This window comes from Populus trichocarpa, chromosome 1 (assembly GCF_000002775.5).
Source record: "Populus trichocarpa isolate Nisqually-1 chromosome 1, P.trichocarpa_v4.1, whole genome shotgun sequence".
NCBI classification, from domain to species: Eukaryota; Viridiplantae; Streptophyta; class Magnoliopsida; order Malpighiales; family Salicaceae; genus Populus; species Populus trichocarpa.
The window spans coordinates 25,739,799-25,759,006 of NC_037285.2; the positions used below are offsets into that span (position 1 = coordinate 25,739,799).

Consider the following 19,208-nt stretch of genomic DNA (forward strand, 5'->3'; position numbering starts at 1 on the left):
ATTATCTTATGATCTAGGTTGAGAATTTAGAAGGTTAGCATGAATTGGCTCGGATCGATTCAATATGTTGCTATTTCAATAGTATTTTTTAAAAAAATATCTTGAATTTTATCAATCAAACTATGTTTTTACTGGTTGTTCGGGTTGTCTTTCAATTTATTAAGCTGATCAGGTTACATCAAGTCAATCTTCACACGATTTAAATTTTTTTTATAAAAAAATATTAGTAATTCCTAGATATTTTTATTTTGTATGTTAAAAAAAACTTTGATCGAACTCGCAGCGTTAAAACTATATTACGAGTGTATTTGATATTGGGTAAAATATTGTTTGTGAAAAATTTAAAATACGTTTTTTTAAAATTAAATATTTTAATATTTTTAAATTATTTTGATATACTAGTAATTTTTAAAAAATATAGTATTTTAATAAAAAAAATTTAAATATTTTAAAAAACAACTATATGTACGTGCTCGATATTTCAATTTTCACCACCGCCTCCGTCCCCCTCTTTCTCTGTGCTTCAGGACAGTCTCCACTTCCCAGGCTACGCTAACATCGTCTCTCTCAAAGCACACACCAAGGTATCATCTTTATGCTCTAAGATCCTTTTTCTTCTCTTATTTATTGCATTTATCTTTTGTATTTTCATCGTTTCCAGTCGTCTATATGTCTATAAAAGTTGTAGAAAGCATGCCAGGTACAGAGTACAAACTGTTCGCGAAAATTACCGAGTGAAGAAAATAAAAATCTTCTGCTCAATTTATTATGTAATTGGGGTCCGAAACTAAGCTGATTGCAGTTGAAGTTGTTGGGCAAGCCAGAGTTAAAAATATGATTATTGATGAAAAATTAATTAAATTTTAAGATTAGTAATGACATATGAGTTTTACTTAAATTTGTTGTTATTAGATTACATTGCTATCTGTGGAATCAATTTTTCCTTTTTAATTTTAGTAGTATCTTAAATTCTTGTTCTCATTTGCAGTTGAATTTTCAAATTTTGGTACAGATTGAAGCTTTAATTACATGATCTTGAATTGCTAGTGATAGTTGCAATTTTGACATGGTTTATAGTGATTTTAAATTTGTTTTTGGGATTATTATATGGAACCATCATAATTCATGGACTTTAGTGTTATGGGATTTCTCTACAAATGGAAATGCATGAAAGTCTTGTTGCTTTTTTGGCTTTAAAGAATCACAGAGCTCTTGTTGATTCTGATGATATTAATGTATGATCAATTTTTATCATTCATCAACCTTTTCTTTTGAATTTTCTTCTATCCTCTGCCACCAGTTTTGTATTCGAGCCATTTCTTCTGCAGGTTGCTGGCATGAGCTGAAAATTGAACTCACTGTGGGTCTATTGAAATTAACGACAGAGAGGAAAATGTGGTTACGCTCCATAAAACCCTTTTATTTGTTAAACTCCTTTAAAAAGTCCTCAAAACCTCCATGGATTTTGTCATCTTTGTTGTCTTACACAGACAGCCCTTACTCAAAAGCAAAGGCTTCCCCTTTACAGGTCTGCCATTCCACTGTTATCATTTTCTTTTATACACTTTTACTCCCCTGTACCTGGACAACTCTGTATATAATCTTTTCACTTTTACTGCTTGCCATCTTAGTGATGGGATACTTCGGGCTTTATGCAGGAAACCAGAATGAGAGACAGATTTAATGTAAATGCTAGAGGAGGTGATGGGGGCAGTGGTTGCTCCAGCTTTCGCCGTAGCCGACGTGACAGGCATGGCAGACCTGATGGTAGGTTTCTACTACATTTCAGTGTCTATAATCATTATTTGGAAACGTAATTTTGTTTTATTACTCTACCTACCATGTTTTGTTTAGTAATGTTGCAATCAATAGTTTAGTAAGACATATTTCATTCATCCACCATTCAGTGATTTCAAAGTTTTCTTTCTCGTTATAAATTTTTATAAATTCTCTCCCTCGACACGTCTTTTTTCTTTTTATTTGATGACCAAAGAAATAAATAAAATGAAATTTAAGAAATGGTTCTTATAGCAATACTTTTTGGTTCATGCGTGGATTTAATTATGTAGGTGGAAATGGTGGTAGAGGGGGAGATGTGATTTTAGAATGTTCCTCTGCAGTTTGGGACTTCAGCGGTTTGCAACATCACATTGTACTTAATCCTTGAATTACAGACATTTTCAATCATATAGCTTGGTCTTCTGGCATTAAGATATCTGATTTCTAATCATGTTATCCTGCAGATTGCAGCAAAAGGGGGTCATGGAGCCTCTAAGAATATGATAGGATCTCGGGGGGAGGATAAGGTGTTATTTTTATGCTTTGTTAACCTCGAGGTTTTTTAATGATCTTTCTGTTGTTTGGCTGTTTATTTGAAAATGGCAGTGCAGTGGTTCCTTAAAAAGAAATTTTTTCTGGTAGGTTGTTCAAGTACCTGTTGGCACTGTGATTCATCTCATAAAGGGTGAGGTTCCATCTATTGTAGAAAACTGTTCTACGACAGATTTGGACCCCTGGGACATTCCAGGCACCCTTGACACTGACCAGTCAGATAAGAATGTGAACCTGGCTGAAGATGTCGTGTCATTGGATTGCACTAGTGGCTTATCACCTCGTGGTGAAGGGACAATAAGCAAACAAGCCGCTCAAAATGAGTCAACAGGGGTGGAAGATATACAATATAATGTTGTAGAATTAACAAAACAAGGTCAACGAATAATTGTTGCTCATGGGGGGGAGGGGGGTTTGGGTAACATGTCTCTTGCAAATGTTTCAAAGATTGCCAAGCCTTGCAAGCCTGGCATCAGTAGAAATAGTGCATTAGATCCTGAAACACCCGATGAGGATCAATCCACCCTTAGTTCTGGTTTACCTGGTTCTGAGGCTCTTCTGGTATTAGAATTGAAGAGCATTGCTGATGTTGGATTCGTAGGGATGCCAAATGCTGGTAAAAGTACTCTTCTTGGAGCTATATCAAGGGCTAAACCTGCTGTAGGCCACTATGCCTTCACAACTCTCAGACCAAATTTGGGGAAAGTAAATTTTGAGGACATCTCAATCACAGTGGCTGACATTCCTGGACTCATAAAGGGTGCTCATGAGAATCGTGGACTTGGACATGCTTTCTTGCGGCACATTGAACGCACAAAGGTTTTGGCTTATGTGATTGACTTGGCTGCTGCACTGAATGGTAACAAAGGACTTCCACCATGGGAACAGTTGAAAGATTTAGTGTTAGAGCTTGAGCACCATCAAGAGGGTCTGTCCAATCGGCCAGCCTTAGTAGTGGCAAATAAAATTGACGAGGCAGGTGCTGAAGATGTGTATGAAGAATTGAAAGGAAGGGTGCGAGGTGTTCCTTTGTATCCAGTGTGTGCTGTCTTGGGGGAGGGGGTACCAGAGCTAAAAGTTGGTCTTAGGATGCTCATGGATAGCAGAGAATCACAGAGACTTATTTTAGAAAACATTGATTGTTCTTGATAAGTTTAATGGAGATAGTGAATCTAAAATTATGACACGCTACTATAGAAAAATTTTGCCCAGCATAGCACACTAATAACAGCTCGGGGCTTCTTCAAAAGTGCTAATTTTTGGCTGCAACTCATCTGGTAAGTGGTAATTGAAGTTTCTGCTGGAACAAGTTTTGCTTCTCTTTCTACTGTTTATCAGTTGAAACTTGGATACTGTAATTGTTTCAAATACCTGTCAAGTTTATGTGCCTAATCCACACTCTTCATATCAAACTCAGATACGATGATTTAAATATTACCTCCTAGCTCCAAGGTTTCTACATGAGGTATACTTCATCCATGATAGCCAACATATATTTCCATAATTTTATTAGCATGGAACAAAGTTTCACTTGTGGTGCTTGCATTTGCGAAGTTTAGTTATAGCTTTTAAGTTTTAACTGAGAAGGCAGCAGAATGCACCACGAGTGATTTTTTCTTGTTCTGGTTTTCTGGCATTGGATGCGGGCATTTGACTTCAATTGTTCCTCAATTTCTATCTGATTCCAGTTTTTGTTGAGTTTCCAGTGCCCTTGTTTAATGGTATTATGCGCTAGTAACAGTCTAACAGAGTTCGCTGTGAGAGCCACCCTATATGTATGGAAGGAAGCTCCATTAAAAAAGCTCACCGTATGAGCTAGTAACAGACAATCCTGCGTCCCAAGGTCATAGCGAGTCAACTCTTAAAGCATCTATTTCTCGTATGTGCTTGACTAGAGTTTCCTTTTGCTCCTCTGTGCCTTTTTCATTAAAGATTTTAGGAGCACAGCTCCAACATCAAACAGGATGCTCCTTCCGTGCATGAAACACGATATCAATTGATAATTGGTATTGCAAATGCTTGTGAATACAGAGTTGCAGGAGCTCTTAAATGGCTGAAAAATGAAGACCCAGTACAAAGCGTGGCGGAAACTGTGGGACTTGTCATGCACTTTGTTTTTGTGGTGTCCTTACAGGGCAAGTCATGCAAAAAGAAATGCCGACAAATGCAAAAGCATTGAACATCAGTAGTGGATTTCAGCATCATCGGCCTCTAGTCTATAGTGTTCCACCTCTATCTTATGCACATGGACTCATTTCAGATCAGGAATATGAACATGGCCTCTAGTCTAGTCTAGCAAAAGTTAGCCTTGAAACAATATATTATATTACGCAAAAAGGAAAAACAAATCAGACCTTTTATAGAAGAGAGAATGGTAGACAAAATTTGGAGTTTGAAGAGAATAATTCACTCCCTAAAGCAAGCTCCACTATCGAAGGACACGGGGCATTCAAGCCCCACTGCACACTACCAACGGGAATCATTGCCTCTCTTATCCACCATATCATCCTTGTCATGTGATCTGAGAAACGCAGTGCTCAAAGCATCTACAAGTCCTTGACTGCACAAAAAAAAGTTGTTCTTTTCCTGTTGACATGAAAAAGAAAAACAAAAGACCAGTTAATTGCTACATGAAAAAGAGAAGTCTCGCTGTGTTCTAAGAAACGAAGATGAGGTGGTCTAAGAGAAACATCAAGACCAGATATCATTACAGAGAGCAGTCTTCTTGCAACATAAGTGAAAAGGGATCCAGGAGCTAGTGGATTTTCGGACCAGAAGCCCTCTTAAACTTCCCTGCAGTACTGTAGCTAAACTGTAGAAAACATAACTCCGTTATTGATTCCTTTCTTGCATTTGATGATTGTGCACGAACCCAAGTTTGAATTAGATGTACGTCCCTGTAACGAAGACCAGGATCCATTACAAGTAACACAGAATGGAGACATCCAACCGAGTAATAACTGATAACAAAATATTATTTAGCACCAAATTGAACATGTTTTAAAATTAAATTTTTAAAAAATTGATTTTTTTTGTTTTTTTTTTGTTTCAAAATAATTTTCTTTTTGTATTTTCATATTATTTTGATATGCTGATATCAAAAATAATTTTAAAAAATTAAAAAAAATATATTTTTTGATATATTTTTAAACAAAAATTATTTTAAAAAACAATCATCACCTCGCATAAGTCAACTAAGGTCCAAGACAACAATTGTGACGATGGAAGTAAATTTTCATCTGACAAACTTAATCCCTTAGCGTTGTGATGATTGTAATCAAGCAAGGCGCTTGAACCACTGAGAAAAAAAAAATCAGGAAGGAAATTTTTTTCATTTCTCATTTTCTTGTATGAAATGACCGAGGTACAATTTTTGCAGCACCAATATGATGAACATGACTATTTGTGCACACTAAAGTATCATGTTATTAAACAGGAAAATTAGTGATGCATAATTTAAGAATATGAAGACGATGTAGTGTCTAAAACAAAAGAGCATGTCAAATGTTGAAAAATATTGGATTAATCTCTCTTTAAAGCTGCCTGCATGGTTCATCATGCATCATGCTTTCTTGGTTTCTTAAAGGCATTCGATATTCCCACGCTGGATGGATAAAATCTCTCCTTCCATTCCATGATTAGACCCCACTCAAAGATGGTTAAGTTTTTTTTCAGGGGAGTTTTTTTATATTTATATTTTTTTTATTTTTATGTTTTAAAAATATTTTAAAAAAATATTTTTTTTTTTATCTTCAATTAGTTTTTTAATGTTTTTAAATTGTTTTGATGCCCTGATTTAAAAAAAATAAAAATTTTAATATATTTTCAAGCAAAAAATACTTTAAAAAATAACTGCTACTATAATATCAAATGTGCTCTAAGAATAAGTTTTACTATAAATATATTGAATTAATATTTTTTTAAATGTTTTTCAACTATTTTGGTATACTGATATAAAAAAATTTAATATATTTTTAAGTAAAAAATATTTTAATAAAGTATTATGCATTATAATATGTTCGGATACTTTTTTCATATTTTTAGGGGAAACAAATACTCTAACTGGACCCATAAATTACAGAGATAAAAACTTTTATGAAAATCTATTGTCTATACAAAACACGATTTTATATATTACAAATAAAAAAAAATAGCATTTTCATTAAGAAAATTTCATCCACTTTATTGACATATTTATATTCAATGACACGATATTACACAGGAATTAGCCACATTAAGAACTTTATTTTTTTTAATAATTTAGCCTAGATTTTGAATCTATATAATCAAGAAGTGAATAAAGTTTTTTAAACATCAAATTAATCTGCTTCTGTTTAATTAATGTGAAAGTTATTTTGTAATTTCGATGAAAAGGATAGGTAAAAACGAAAGAGAGGACAGTGCACTTATCAGATATTCTCTGTTGCAGACGCTATTGACCTAAGATTTAACCACGTGTATGGTGGATATTGACTACCTTTTGCCTAAACTACTCTATAAATGGCAGCTAAGGGCGGAACCTGATAAATCATCCTAAGCTAGCTTGAGTTGAGTGCATTCAGTTTCCAAGAAAAATCCCTTAATTTTATCCAACTTTTCCAGCTGAAAATGTCTTGCTGCGGAGGAAAATGTGGCTGTGGCTCTGGCTGCAACTGCGGCAGTGGCTGCAATGGGTATTTCTTTCTTCTTTTGGAAAATATTAATTTGCTGATCCTGTTGACATGCTACTATTATTTTTAATTGCTTCATAAAATTCCAAATGAATCTGACGCTCAGCTTTTCTGTTCTTGTAATGTCATCCTCTTGGCAGATGCGGTATGTACCCAGACTTGGGTTTCTCTGAGACCTCCACAACTCAGACAATCATTGCTGGTGTTGCTCCGGTTAAAATGTACGTGCCTACCGGTCACTGTGCGCAGTTGATACCGTCTAGATCCTGGCCCAGCTAGGTTTTATTTCGAGCTCGTTTGGAGCTGGTTTTTTTTTTTTATCAAGACAAGAAAAAAAATTGCACGTCGTTTTTTGGTTAAAAAGTTAGATTCGGGTGCGGATTCATGGTTGACTTGTCAATACTCAGTCTAAATGTTATAATATATAAATTATATCTTTAAATTTTATTTAAAAAATTAAAATAATTTTTTTTATATGATAACAAAATTTTAATTATTATTTCTATTTATTTAGTAAAAAAAATTAAAATTAAAATATTATAAACTTTGCAAGTTTAAATAACCTTTTATTAAAAACTATATTAAAAAATAATATAAATTATATCTAGTATTTAAATTTTTTTGATTGAATTAATTTTCAAGTAGTTGATATAATATGATACGGTATTACTTAATTTCATGGATCACAGTTCCATTTGAAAGGGATAAAGTAATGATTAGCAGCTACTGGTACTGCAGGTTCCATGAGGGGGCCGAGATGAACTTTGGTGCTGAGAATGACTGCAAATGTGGGTCAAACGGCACCTGTGATCCATGCTCCTGCAAATGAGGAAACGTGGCCGCATGGCTCGAACCAGACAGTCATATGGCCTCTTATAAATAAAAAAGAGAAGTTATGTCTGATATAGTGCTTGGTGTAAATAAAAGTGCAGCTAGCCATGGGCCTCGAATCCTTTCTGCAGGATCTCATCTGATGGCTACTGATCTGTTCGTGTTTTGTGTTTCCCTCCTGCTTTGTTGGTTTCACTGCGAGGAGTTTTTATTTATATATGTCTTCAGTTCTTACTGCTGTGGGGTACTTAAATATTATCAGAACGCAATTAATTAAATGCTTAATCTCTGCTATTATGGTGGCGTGCTTGTATCCTCTCCATTAGAATTTCTTGTTTTCTTCTTCTTTTTTATCATAATAAAAAGATCCAAAACTTCTTGAAAGATAAACGAAATACTAATATCAGTTGAATTATTAACAAGTAGAGAGGAGCAATCTGGTATTTTAATAACAATAAATAAGAAGAAAATAGTTCCAAGCAACTTTTAGGGTGGTTCCTATCTGCTTGGACTGCTACGTACTGTTTTCTGCTTTCTCTAGGGTGCAACTTCTTCAGTTTCTCCGGTTTGTTATGCTCCTTCCAGCAACTTTTAGTTCTTCGACTGGTAATCTGTCTGCCAGATACATCTTCAGTGGCTCATTTATCATTGTCGATGTCTTGATGTTATGTTTTGTCTAATTTCTTCTGGGACTCTTCCATCCAGTTCTGCTACTTGTATTTCGTCTGCAGATTCCTTTCTTCAAGTGCAGTAAGAAAAACTACAATTTGTTTCTTGTATTATCAAAGCAACAAAACAGAAGTAATATTTGCTAATTAGATGTTGTGTTTTAGGAGTGTTGTTTACATTGTCACATACTATGATGTGTTGGTATGAGAGAGAGACGCGTTTGGTTGGCAGCAATGAACGTTGCTGTAAATGATCATTAAAGGGCATTGCTTAGCAGTTATTAGCAAATGAAAGAAGAGGATGAATAGCATGTACCATGTAAACTTGCTAGACCGTGATGTTACACCGTTCACAGGGTTTTTTTCCTCCCTTGGTAACAACTACTTGTATGAACATTTCATTTTTATATCTAAGAATTCCAAAGATTTTCAACAAAGATGTTTGGAAAGGCGACTTTTTATTCAGAGAAGAACACTTGCAGGAAATAGATGGAAACAAATCATTGCATCAACATCAGTTCCCTTGCATATTTTTACTTTAACATAAAAATCAACATAGCTTTTTAATGCTTCCGCACAGCAGTTCAGTGAGATAGGGGAAAGTTTATACATTTCCATGATCATGTGAGATTGTTGAGGAATGTTGATGCAGTTGCAATGGCATCCCCAGCAATGGCACCAATCATAGTCATGTCTTTATTCTTGTTGCTGGCAGCAGAAATTATACATTTCCATAATCATATGAGATAGTTGAGGAATGTTGATGCAGTTGCAATGGCACCCCCAGCAATGGCATCAATTACAACATTGTCTTTACTCTTATTACTGGCAGCAGATATCAGAGCTCCTGTCAAAGCACCTCCAAGCATGGCATTCTTCTGCAATGGATTCAATGGCAAAACAAATACCGTTAGAGGTAAAGTTGTTGATTAGAAATAAGAGTAAATACATATATTCGGAAAGTAAACATTGGATGCTCACACAGCATGCATTGCGCACAGACACACACACATGCTCTGTAATATCAGAAAAGGACTGACACTGGAACTTTAAGTTCCAACATCATGTTAACCATCAACCAGCAAATAAAGTTTTATGCAGAACGAAATTGAATGACCAAAATAATCTTAGTTGCAATAGTTTTATGGAGTAAAAAGCGGTGCGTATTTATACAATTCAAGCCACGGATTTTGTCTTTGAAAACTTAGTTTATCACACATATCCTTCTAATTTTGGCAAGAAGCACTTGTTCACTTTGGATTCGTCATTGAAGTTTACACCAGCAAAAGTAGCAATCATTTAGTGCAGCAAACATGATCTGTCCCCAGAAATTGTTTTCCGGTCTCACAATCACCGTAAATGCAAACTCTTAAGTGTTCTTGAGAAAGAAGGATTATAACTGGAAAAGAAAAGGTTAAAAGAACCAGCAACCTCGTTGTTGAATTCTCTTATGATTATACTCGGACCCCATTGAGACTATAGTTCAAATAGTAAGGTACAAACAACATACCCAGTCATGAGTGCCACGAATTCTCTCCATTCCATATTCCATCCCAACATACATGCCAGCAACAGTTCCTGCACATTCAGTATAAGAAATTCTTAAAACTGTTTAATTTTACCGACACAAGGCAACTGAAGAATTTGCGAAGAAGCATGCATGATTCCCTAACAGATAAAGTTGGCTAAATATAGTATGCAAGGCAGCACATACGAACCCCAATAAGCACCTTCCTTGCACATCTTCTTCAACTGCAACAACAGCACTTACATTAGTATGGAAGAGAGAATTTCTCGCATTCTTCACTTGTTGCTACCTTGACTATCAACTAAAACTAGCTACCAAAAATCTTCTAGGCTAATTTTGTTCAACCATCAACAACGATTCCCTACATATTTGGTTTGCGTTGTCCCGTGAGACTACCATTTGGCTAGTGCATGTCATTAACAAAAGCTGGTCAATGGACTCTTCCTAGAATAACCAGAGTCTTACATCGTTCTTGGATATCTAAGGCAATTGCAGATATATACAAATATCAAGAAGAATAAATTAAGAAGAGCAGGTAAAGCATGTAGCCGCATATGAACATATCCATCATGGATCGGAGAATTTATAGATGGAGGAAACATTAGTCGATGATATTACTATTAAATCAACTCGCTCTTCCACTGATTTCAAATTGGCATCGGTTCATCAACAAATATAACTTGATAAATCTGAACAAACTGCAGACTTGTATCATAGTATGAAAGACATAACTCACTAACATCACCAAAAACAATTGGAGGAGCGTAAAGCATAATTATTTCCTATATAGGTATGCTCACCGAATGCTCAATCTTGCGACCTGAGAAATTCCCTGCAAAAAACCAGCCGGTTAGTGTGGTCTAGAACTGGTAGTTAGTTAAGATTAGTAGTGATTAACTGATTTTGGGTGCAATATGATCTGACCATCTAAACACAATATACTCCTGTAGATAACCAAAAACAGGCTTCTTAATTATATGATGACACCTTCTTATAATTCACGTGAATTTGAAAGAAAATACGAGAGAATCAGATTGAGCACCTCCTTTGACGACATAATATGCATCCTCAGCAAGTGATTTAGCTGCTGCAACCTGAAAAAAAACATGGCAAATGGTACGCAGTTCATGAAATGGAGAGGAACAAATTAAAGAACAGAGAAATATATAAAGGAAGAGCTATACGTACAGTGCCAATCTTCAAGAAACCATCAACGGTGACATTGAGGAAGGGATTGCCCGTGTCGATTGCCACATTAAGTTTTGGAGTTGCTAAAGAAGCCCCGAAACTGCTACTTGGCATATTGATTCTTTCTTGTTTCTCTTTCTTCTTCGCTTCAATTCTTCGACCAGAGTTTTCTAGCTCTAGACGATATTTGTGTTCGTAATTAATAGTGACTTTTGTGTCGGCAAAATCAGAGATAGGATGGATTGTTTTTTTTTTTTTTTTTGTTCTTATGCAGGTAAGATAGATATTTATAAAAAAGTAACACTTTAACTTTTTAAAAATATATATATTTTATTAGGTAGGTTTTTTAATTAATGTGTTTTTTTTTGTTTTTATAGAAATATTTTTTTATCAGTAACATGATTTTTGAATAAAAATCTATAAACCATTGAAATAAATATTTATAAAAATCTCAATCAATTAAATTTATCTTTTCAATCATAACTCTCTTTCATTCTTCAATTATTATTATTTTTTATGAAAATTATTGTTTTTTAAATAGAAATTTATTATGTTAAAAGCTAGGGTTAATAAAAAAAAATAGAAAAAATGATACACACGTGATAAAAGAAAAAAAAAATATATATATATATATATATATATATATTTAATATGAAAAAATTATATAAAACTATTACAACAAAAAATAATAATAATTTTATTTTATTCTCATTTAATATTTATGAGAATATTTTTTTTTTATAAACTTTGCATATTAGGTTCACATATAATAATTCATAAAGTAATTTTTAATATTATCTTAAAAAACTAAAATCTTATTTGAAAAGTTTGAGAAGTGTGGATAATATTTTAAATATCATTAATTTATTTATAGTGAATTTTATTTAAAACAAAAAAAGTAATTAAAAAAATAGAAGATAATATAAAAAAAAAGGCCAGGGGTGGACATAGATAAAAAGAAGCAAATGATAACATATAAAATGGTGCTAATATAATTCGAGAAGATGAAATTATAAAAATATAAAATTTGATGGGAAAAAAAACTGAAACTTGCCGTCTATAGTGAATTGTGCCCACTTCTACAGTAAGTTACAATGAAATGGGATTTTGTTTTATTATTTTAGTCATAATTATAATTATAATTATAATTATAATTGTAATGTAACAGATTATTTGTTCGTTCAGTCGCTTATGAATTAAGGATCGAGTAAATTAAAGATATATATAATTTGAGCGGGTCTCCTTGTTTTGATGTGCTAATATTAAAAATAATTTTTAAAAAATAAAAAACATCATTGGTATATATTTTAACACGAAAAATTATTTAAAAAGCATTTACAATCACATTACCAAACACGCTATTCACAAGCGTAGCATTCGGCCGTGGTGGAGAAAGCGGAGGTGATCGTACATTTTGGGTTCCGTTTCTTGGGTGGACTGCACATGTTCAACTATGAATGAGACAAATGTGCCTGTTTGGAGCGTGGTGTCCACAGAATTTTAAATTTTTATTTATTTTTTTATTTTTTTGAATTTCATGAATTTTTTATATAATAAATTTTTTAAAAGAATCGTATACTTAAACCGATCTCTTTTGTTTTGGTTTAACTCGGGCACAAAGATATATCGTCCCGCCATACCGGATCAAACAATAGTGAACCCACCCATCCAATTAAAGCCCAAAAAGAAATGAAAGGCCAACTGCCCAACCACCATTTAAGCCCACTACAAGGCAAGAAATAAGCGGCTCCTCCATCCTAAAAAAGAAAAAAGTGGACAAATATCAAGCCAGAAGCCACTATAAGAATCTCTTCAACGGTGCAGTACAATCTCCTCGAGATTCCCGTGACCGACTTTTGCTGCCACTTTAGCCCATCGAACGGATAATCACACGCCTCGTAACCTTCCACCACAAGATACGTCACACAAGACAGGTTTCAGCCACACAAATCAAAGTGGTTTTTTTTTTATTTTTTATTTTTAACGAGGTGAGGAAGAAGGCCAAGAGAGCTTACTAGGGTCAATGGAGGTGAGCACTCCAGTGTGGCTGAAATCACAGTCGTAGTCATGACGACCAGAGGCCTGATAGAAGGCATTCATTGCATATGATGCGTGTGACTTCACAGTATCAGGGACAAAGCAAGGCCCACCTTGTTGTATGGGCTTGCAATCAACTCCATTGCTACACACGTAATCGATGTTCTTCTGTAACGCGTCATCACTAGCGTCTGATTTTGGCACGCACCACTGCCTCTGCCTCCCGGGACTAGACGATGATGGGGCATCCGCTGCCGTACCGGGTGTCGGAGCCAGTGCCTTTGACGTGCAAGATAACAGAGACCACACGGTCATGATGGAATCCCAATTCAAAATTTAAAATCTTGAGAGCACTATGCAGCATATATGATATTATATTAGCCTAATAAAGTGATTCACCAAAATAATTCAAAGTAATATATTCCTTTCATAAAAAATAAATAAAAAAAAGCATAAAGGGCAGGAATTATTGCCTTTTAAAGTCTTAACAAAGAAGTTAACCACAAGACCAAGTCTCATTTGAGAGGTTTTTATATATATATTATTTTCAGTTTTATATATATATTATTTTAACAAAGAAAATACTTGAACCATTATCAAACCCAACAACGAATAGTTAAGTAACAGGACACTAGTCCTCACAACTCACAGCACAAAAGCTGCAAAGTGTCAGATCTTCACTTGAAAAATCAACTTCTAACTAAACCTGTTTCTAGCTGTATGTATTTTTCCTGGAGTTTCAAAAAAATTTAATTTTTTTAATTTTAAAAATATTATTTTTATATATTAAAAAAATATTTTAAAATGCGGACAGCCCAGTGGGCGTTTAGCCAAAAGGCATCCCATTCTGAATCTCTTACACGTTATTATTACCTAGAAATAAAATAAAACTCTTACACATCATGATTTAAATATATTATACCATAAGAAATTAATAGCTCTCAACCTACCATTAAAGGAGTAATAATGAATTTTTAGTGGTGAATTAAGTGGGAAAATCATCTGGCTGTAATTAATTAAAGCCATTAAAGAACAGCGAAGAGAAATTAATTTCCTCTACTGATGTTTTGTTTCTAGTAATTAAAAGGAGTAATGATGAATTTTTAGAAATTACCTTGTCATCGCGTAAAATTCCGACATCATAAACCGGGGTAAGATCCGGCTTGAACAACCCGAAATTCCTCTCTGAAACCGAGGGTTTAAGATTCTCGTTAAACAAAGAGAAAACGTAAGTCTCGAAAGTTCTATTAGGCATCAGAGGGGTTCCTTTTCCTGAATTCACGTGCTTCACGAGGTTCTTGTTGTACGAGATCGCGTTCTCCATGCTTACACCAGGTTGATTCGGGTCACCCACGGACGGCCAACCCGTTTCCGCCACCACAATGTCAACATCACCATAACCCAACCTCTTCATCGCCGAATAAACCGCGTCAAGCTGAGCATCGAACATGTTGGTGTAATTGTTTCCCGTCGCCGCGTCGAAAACTCCGCTGTTTGGCTTAAACAACGCGTAATTTAAAGTCTCTGCCTTGAATCCAAAATAGGGGTATGGATTAACCATGAAAGGAGACTTTGTCTTGCGGTGATAATCGAGGAACGGAGCAAAAATTCTTTGATCGTACCCTTTTCGAAACCGGCCCGTACTGGGAGGTTCAGATGAGGATAATATACCTAAAGAATGAGGAGTCGCGACGTGAATAGTAGTGATATTAGCAAGTTCAAGTGCTGATGTCAGGGCTTTCATAGCAGGCAAAGTGTGTGCTATTAGAACTTTGTCGGAAGTGGCAAGGACCTCGTTTCCTACTGCAATGTATTTGATGGATGTTTGAGGATGGAATGGTAAGATGTTAGCGGCGATCCAAGATTGGGCAGCAGGGAGCTTGGCAAGAGATGGGATGTCGCCGTTGCCGACGGTGACAGTTACTGAGATTCCAGTGTTTGCAAAGGCGCGGAGAATGTCCGGGTTGGTGTCAAAGATCTTGACCCGGTCTATGGTGGTTTGAGTTTTAAGGAAGCTAGCTACTTGGGATGGTGAAGGAAGGTTGTTTGCTACGGTCCCGTAGTTAACACCAACTGTGTAGGCGGCGGAGCTGGAGCTGAAGTGGTAGTAGAAAGTTAACAAGAGCAGGAAAAGAGTGCGAGGTTTTGCCATTTTTTTTTTAGCTGAGAAAGTGAAGCATTCAGTGAGCGGAGATTGAGAGTTGAGCTGGCTTTGGTAAAGTAGAGTGATTAGCCAGTTTCGCTGTTTCTGGAATTTAGTGTACTGAGGTTGTTTTTTTATATTGGTTTTTTAAATTTATTTTTAATAATAATACATCAAAATAATTTAAAAAATATTTTAAGAAATTTTATGACCATGCTCTTAAATTGTGGTAACCGTTAAAAAGCGCCGAGCGTGTAAACGGACTTGGAGTGAACAACTCCCTGTCTGTAACTCATTGTAGGGAGGAAATCTTTGCATTGATCTTGAGCAGATGCAGCGAGAACACTTCAATTATAACCGGCCAGAATTCTCAGGAAATATTTGTTTTTGTATTTTAAAAAAATTTTAAAAATTTTAAATTTTTTTTATTTTAAATTAATAATTTTTAGTATTTTAGATTATTTTGATGCATTGATATTAAAAATAATTTTTAAAAAATTATAAAAATATTATTTTAATATATTTTTGAATGAAAAACACTTTAAAAAGCAATCGCAAACATACTACCAAATAGACCCTTTATTTATGGTGTTTAAAATGTTTTTTATTTATAAATATATTTAAATAATATTTTTTTATATTTTTTATTTATTTTTTATATTAATAAATAAAACAATCTAAAAATATTAATTTAAAATAAAAATAAAAATAAAAATAAAACTTTTTAAAAATCCTTTTAAATGTAAAAACAAATAGGATATTAGTTCCTAGTTGCTGCCTTATCACGCGGAGAAGCCAATAATTCAAAGGTGCGAAACTTCGAACTTGGTGCCTTTGGTTTTACACATATTGAAAACAAAATCAAAATCAAAATCTGTTTTCAAGACAAGATTTCCAAGGCGAGGATTTTTCACAACTATCTTTAGCTTGTGCACCGGATTATTTTCTAGATAATTTGGCAAGAATATTCATAATAAAATGTTGATCTGAAATTATCTCCATCTCAAGTAGCGACTCGAGATTTTCCATCAAATTTTGAAGATTTATAGGCTTTTTAATTACATTTTCGAGACTTTTAACTTTATTTCAAGGTCAAAACTTTTAGTATGCAAGTTTCACGCTTGTGTTGTGGATTTGAAAAATGATTTTGTTGGTAGAGATTATCAATTTTTAATTGTGATGCATTCACAGACTAGTTTACTTGCTTCAATTTATTATTTTAGACTATTACACTTGGGATACACGTGTCTAGCTTATGTTAAAATTAAATGGGAGCGATATTAGCACATTTTTATCAAGATGGGTCTTTTACACATGGAAAATAAGGTTACAGGTTATATGTTGAAGATTTGAAGACATCAAGACCTTATCTTTATTTATGATTTATATTGAAAAATAGCATGAACATAAGAAGTTAAACCCAAGCTCTCAAAATAATCATACAAGGCATTTCATGGATACCACGTTGTAGAATTGTGTATAGAAAGTATTTTGGGTGTGAGAAATATAAAAGTCATTTGCACGAGTGATTAAGGTCAAAATAATAAGAGCTTCATGTTCATTATATATATTTTATATATAGACGATGCGGGTTAAAAGGAATAAAAAAATATATAATATGAATTTATGCAAAATATATTTTTTTTATTTAACTAGGTCAAACTAAAAATAATCAAGCTTATTTTTTGACTCGGTTCAAATGGTACTGGGCTTGTATGACCAAGTTAAACCAACCCTAAAATCTCTTATTGGGTTGATTTGACCTGGTCAAATTAGGTTCAAACCAAGCCGTTTTTTAGCTCAGTTCTTTGCTTTTAAATTAGTTTGATCATATCAAACTAAACCCAGTTGAACTCATTTTGGGTTTGGATTTACATCTTTTTGTGTTTGGTTTCAGCCCGGTCAAACCAAACTTAATCGAGCCTACCTTGAGCTTGGTTCTTTTGAATAATCCTCTCCTTTTATTTTATTTTTATCTTTTTATGTAGTTCATTATTATACATGTTGATATTATGCACCATACCAACATTTACGCTTTAACTTTAGCCTATACAACAAGGAAGAATTCAAGTAGAGAGTCGCCCAAGCCATAGCCCAGGTAGATTTTTTTTTTTAAAAAAAAAAACTTTTAGGGTAAATTTTTATCTTTACACCGTGGTGCTTCCCTCACCCGTCCCTTCCTTTTACTAGCATCAGACCACTAAGTCACCAACCACCACAATCAATAATAGAGTGACAATGCACTTGAGGGCCTAGCTGTTGTGGTCAATCGTGTGACTTGTTCCGCCCCCGTCCCGGGTTCGACCCTCTATGTGCACGCCTGTCACCCCCGCGGTGCCTTACCTGCTCCTGGGCTTGCAGGATGTCCAGTGGGCCGTGGGGAATAGTCGTGGTGCGCGTAAGCTGGCCCGGACACCCCACGTAAATAAAAAAAAATAATAATAATAGAGTGACAATAACAAACCAAAGTAATCGACAAACCCCTCATCGCCTTTCATTGCCTCTAGACACTGATTAGGAATAACATATAAACGAAATAAAATGAGAGGTATGATTATATTCTAGGATAAATGTTTATTACATCATTTTCCTTTAGTAATGATGAATGTTACGTGTAGTTGTTCATTGTTAAATTAAAGCCATAAGCATTTAACTGCCACTTGAATTAGAAAATAGTAACAAAATGCAAAAAAAAAATGGGTTTTATTCTCAAATCACATGATCAATAATTACCTTGATCACATTTAAAAGTGATCTTTTGAAAGATGCTGATTGCAATTTGTTAAATTTAGTTTTTTAATTTTTTTTATGAACTTAATTAACAAGTCTTTCTTGCAATTTATTCCTAACTATACAATATTGGTACGAGAGGCTCATTTTGTTCCAATATTTAATTGAACTTTCTATTTAGTTTATTTTGGTTTAGAAAGCAACAAATTAAAGTATTTATAATGTGCTAAAATCTTATTGGTTTGATGAATTGCATGGAATGGTTGTTGAAAATTAAAATTGTTATTTGGTAATTGTTGTAATATTTTTAATTTTTATTATATTAATGATTGTATTATAATTTAGGTATAACTTTCATTATATTTAAGATCTTTATGATGTCGGGTAATGATTAAAACCCAAAAATATATAAAGGTATTGGTTAATTTTTTAAGAAAGTAAGGACAACAAATTCTAAACCTTCTAGTTATGAAAATATGGTGTCTCAAGGATTTCTTCAATCTCTAAGAGAGGATCATGGTCAAGTATTTGACATTACAACTCTTGAATATGATCCAGGATTACGTTTACAAATATGTGAATTTTCAGTTAATAAAGCTGAAAGTGGCTCTATATATCTTCCTCGCAAAACTATTATTTCTTTAATTAAATCTACAAGGTAAAGGTATATTCAATGTCTCCATTTTAATATTTCTTCCAAACTAACATGTTTGGATTTTCTCCACACTTCTCAGATACTTCTCAAATTTGGGTTTAACCAAACCAAATACGCCCAATTTGCTTTGGCTAACCGAATCCAGGTTATTTTCTCCAAGTTAACCTATGTTCATGTTATTTTTCTCCAAGTTATCACTTGTTTACATTTTCTCTATAATTTTTTAATTTGGATTTTTCCGAACATAATTAGGTTTAGTCTTGGCTCGATTGATTGAAATATTCTCTAAGTTAATTTGTCCCAATGATTATTATTCTCCTCGATTTGGCAAAGCCCAAGTTTTAGCTTTGGTTTGGTTTGATAATTAATCTTGATTTTTTATTACTTCTCTTAATACTATAAGCATGTTGAAAGTGGATAAATTCTC

General features: G+C 34.0%; 4 protein-coding genes and 1 long non-coding RNA gene across 7 annotated transcripts; 2 read left to right on the plus strand and 3 right to left on the minus strand.

Moving 5' to 3' along the window:
• The first annotated feature begins 474 nt into the window (after positions 1 to 474).
• LOC7465113 (probable GTP-binding protein OBGM, mitochondrial) lies at positions 475 to 3,790 on the plus strand. 3 transcript variants are annotated; one of them, XM_002299838.4, is made up of 6 exons: positions 475 to 584; positions 1,329 to 1,528; positions 1,659 to 1,767; positions 2,070 to 2,152; positions 2,244 to 2,306; positions 2,422 to 3,790. In XM_002299838.4, the coding sequence occupies exons 2-6, from the start codon at positions 1,394 to 1,396 to the stop codon at positions 3,478 to 3,480; spliced, it is 1,449 nt and encodes a 482-aa protein (XP_002299874.4). In that variant the 5' UTR covers positions 475 to 584; positions 1,329 to 1,393; the 3' UTR covers positions 3,481 to 3,790. The 3 variants fall into 3 exon arrangements, with proteins under 3 accessions (XP_002299874.4, XP_024459043.2, XP_024459051.2); XM_024603275.2 differs by having other exon boundaries at positions 478 to 584; positions 1,301 to 1,528; XM_024603283.2 differs by lacking the exon at positions 475 to 584 and having other exon boundaries at positions 1,380 to 1,528; positions 1,632 to 1,767.
• A 517-nt stretch (positions 3,791 to 4,307) lies between these two features.
• LOC112327913 (uncharacterized) lies at positions 4,308 to 5,244 on the minus strand. Its single transcript, XR_002982400.2, has 2 exons — positions 5,043 to 5,244; positions 4,308 to 4,917 (listed from the first exon to the last, which is right to left on the minus strand). It is a non-coding gene; the product is annotated as an uncharacterized LOC112327913 (long non-coding RNA).
• A 1,594-nt stretch (positions 5,245 to 6,838) lies between these two features.
• LOC7485706 (metallothionein-like protein type 2) lies at positions 6,839 to 8,129 on the plus strand. The gene is made up of 3 exons (XM_002299837.3): positions 6,839 to 7,004; positions 7,142 to 7,222; positions 7,740 to 8,129. The coding sequence occupies exons 1-3, from the start codon at positions 6,940 to 6,942 to the stop codon at positions 7,828 to 7,830; spliced, it is 237 nt and encodes a 78-aa protein (XP_002299873.1). The 5' UTR covers positions 6,839 to 6,939; the 3' UTR covers positions 7,831 to 8,129.
• An 812-nt stretch (positions 8,130 to 8,941) lies between these two features.
• LOC7485705 (outer envelope pore protein 16, chloroplastic) lies at positions 8,942 to 11,484 on the minus strand. The gene is made up of 6 exons (XM_002298321.3): positions 11,217 to 11,484; positions 11,071 to 11,122; positions 10,829 to 10,860; positions 10,219 to 10,252; positions 10,011 to 10,078; positions 8,942 to 9,378 (listed from the first exon to the last, which is right to left on the minus strand). The coding sequence occupies exons 1-6, from the start codon at positions 11,328 to 11,330 to the stop codon at positions 9,238 to 9,240; spliced, it is 441 nt and encodes a 146-aa protein (XP_002298357.1). The 5' UTR covers positions 11,331 to 11,484; the 3' UTR covers positions 8,942 to 9,237.
• Positions 11,485 to 12,792: 1,308 nt separating this feature from the next.
• On the minus strand, positions 12,793 to 15,524 carry LOC7465112 (glucan endo-1,3-beta-glucosidase). Its single transcript, XM_002298320.3, has 3 exons — positions 14,368 to 15,524; positions 13,232 to 13,532; positions 12,793 to 13,119 (listed from the first exon to the last, which is right to left on the minus strand). Exons 1-3 carry the CDS (start codon positions 15,403 to 15,405, stop codon positions 12,974 to 12,976), a joined length of 1,485 nt encoding a protein of 494 aa, XP_002298356.2. The 5' UTR covers positions 15,406 to 15,524; the 3' UTR covers positions 12,793 to 12,973.
• Between the last annotated feature and the right edge of the window lie 3,684 nt (positions 15,525 to 19,208).

Coding starts and splice junctions, on each gene's coding strand:
- LOC7465113 (XM_002299838.4), top strand. CDS start 1,394: ATGTGGTTACGCTCCATAAAACCCTTTTATTTGTTAAACTCCTTTAAA. Junction 2,153..2,243: donor GCGGTTTGCAACATCACATT/GTACTTAATCCT, acceptor GTTATCCTGCAG/ATTGCAGCAAAAGGGGGTCA. Junction 2,307..2,421: donor GATCTCGGGGGGAGGATAAG/GTGTTATTTTTA, acceptor TTTTTCTGGTAG/GTTGTTCAAGTACCTGTTGG.
- LOC7485706 (XM_002299837.3), top strand. CDS start 6,940: ATGTCTTGCTGCGGAGGAAAATGTGGCTGTGGCTCTGGCTGCAACTGC. Junction 7,005..7,141: donor TGCGGCAGTGGCTGCAATGG/GTATTTCTTTCT, acceptor TCCTCTTGGCAG/ATGCGGTATGTACCCAGACT. Junction 7,223..7,739: donor GGTGTTGCTCCGGTTAAAAT/GTACGTGCCTAC, acceptor CTGGTACTGCAG/GTTCCATGAGGGGGCCGAGA.
- LOC7485705 (XM_002298321.3), bottom strand. CDS start 11,330: ATGCCAAGTAGCAGTTTCGGGGCTTCTTTAGCAACTCCAAAACTTAAT. Junction 10,861..11,070: donor ATATTATGTCGTCAAAGGAG/GTGCTCAATCTG, acceptor GGTTTTTTGCAG/GGAATTTCTCAGGTCGCAAG. Junction 10,253..10,828: donor GTCGCAAGATTGAGCATTCG/GTGAGCATACCT, acceptor CTGTTGTTGCAG/TTGAAGAAGATGTGCAAGGA.
- LOC7465112 (XM_002298320.3), bottom strand. CDS start 15,405: ATGGCAAAACCTCGCACTCTTTTCCTGCTCTTGTTAACTTTCTACTAC. Junction 13,533..14,367: donor GAATTTTACGCGATGACAAG/GTAATTTCTAAA, acceptor TGCACGTCAAAG/GCACTGGCTCCGACACCCGG. Junction 13,120..13,231: donor GCTCACCTCCATTGACCCTA/GTAAGCTCTCTT, acceptor TTGTGGTGGAAG/GTTACGAGGCGTGTGATTAT.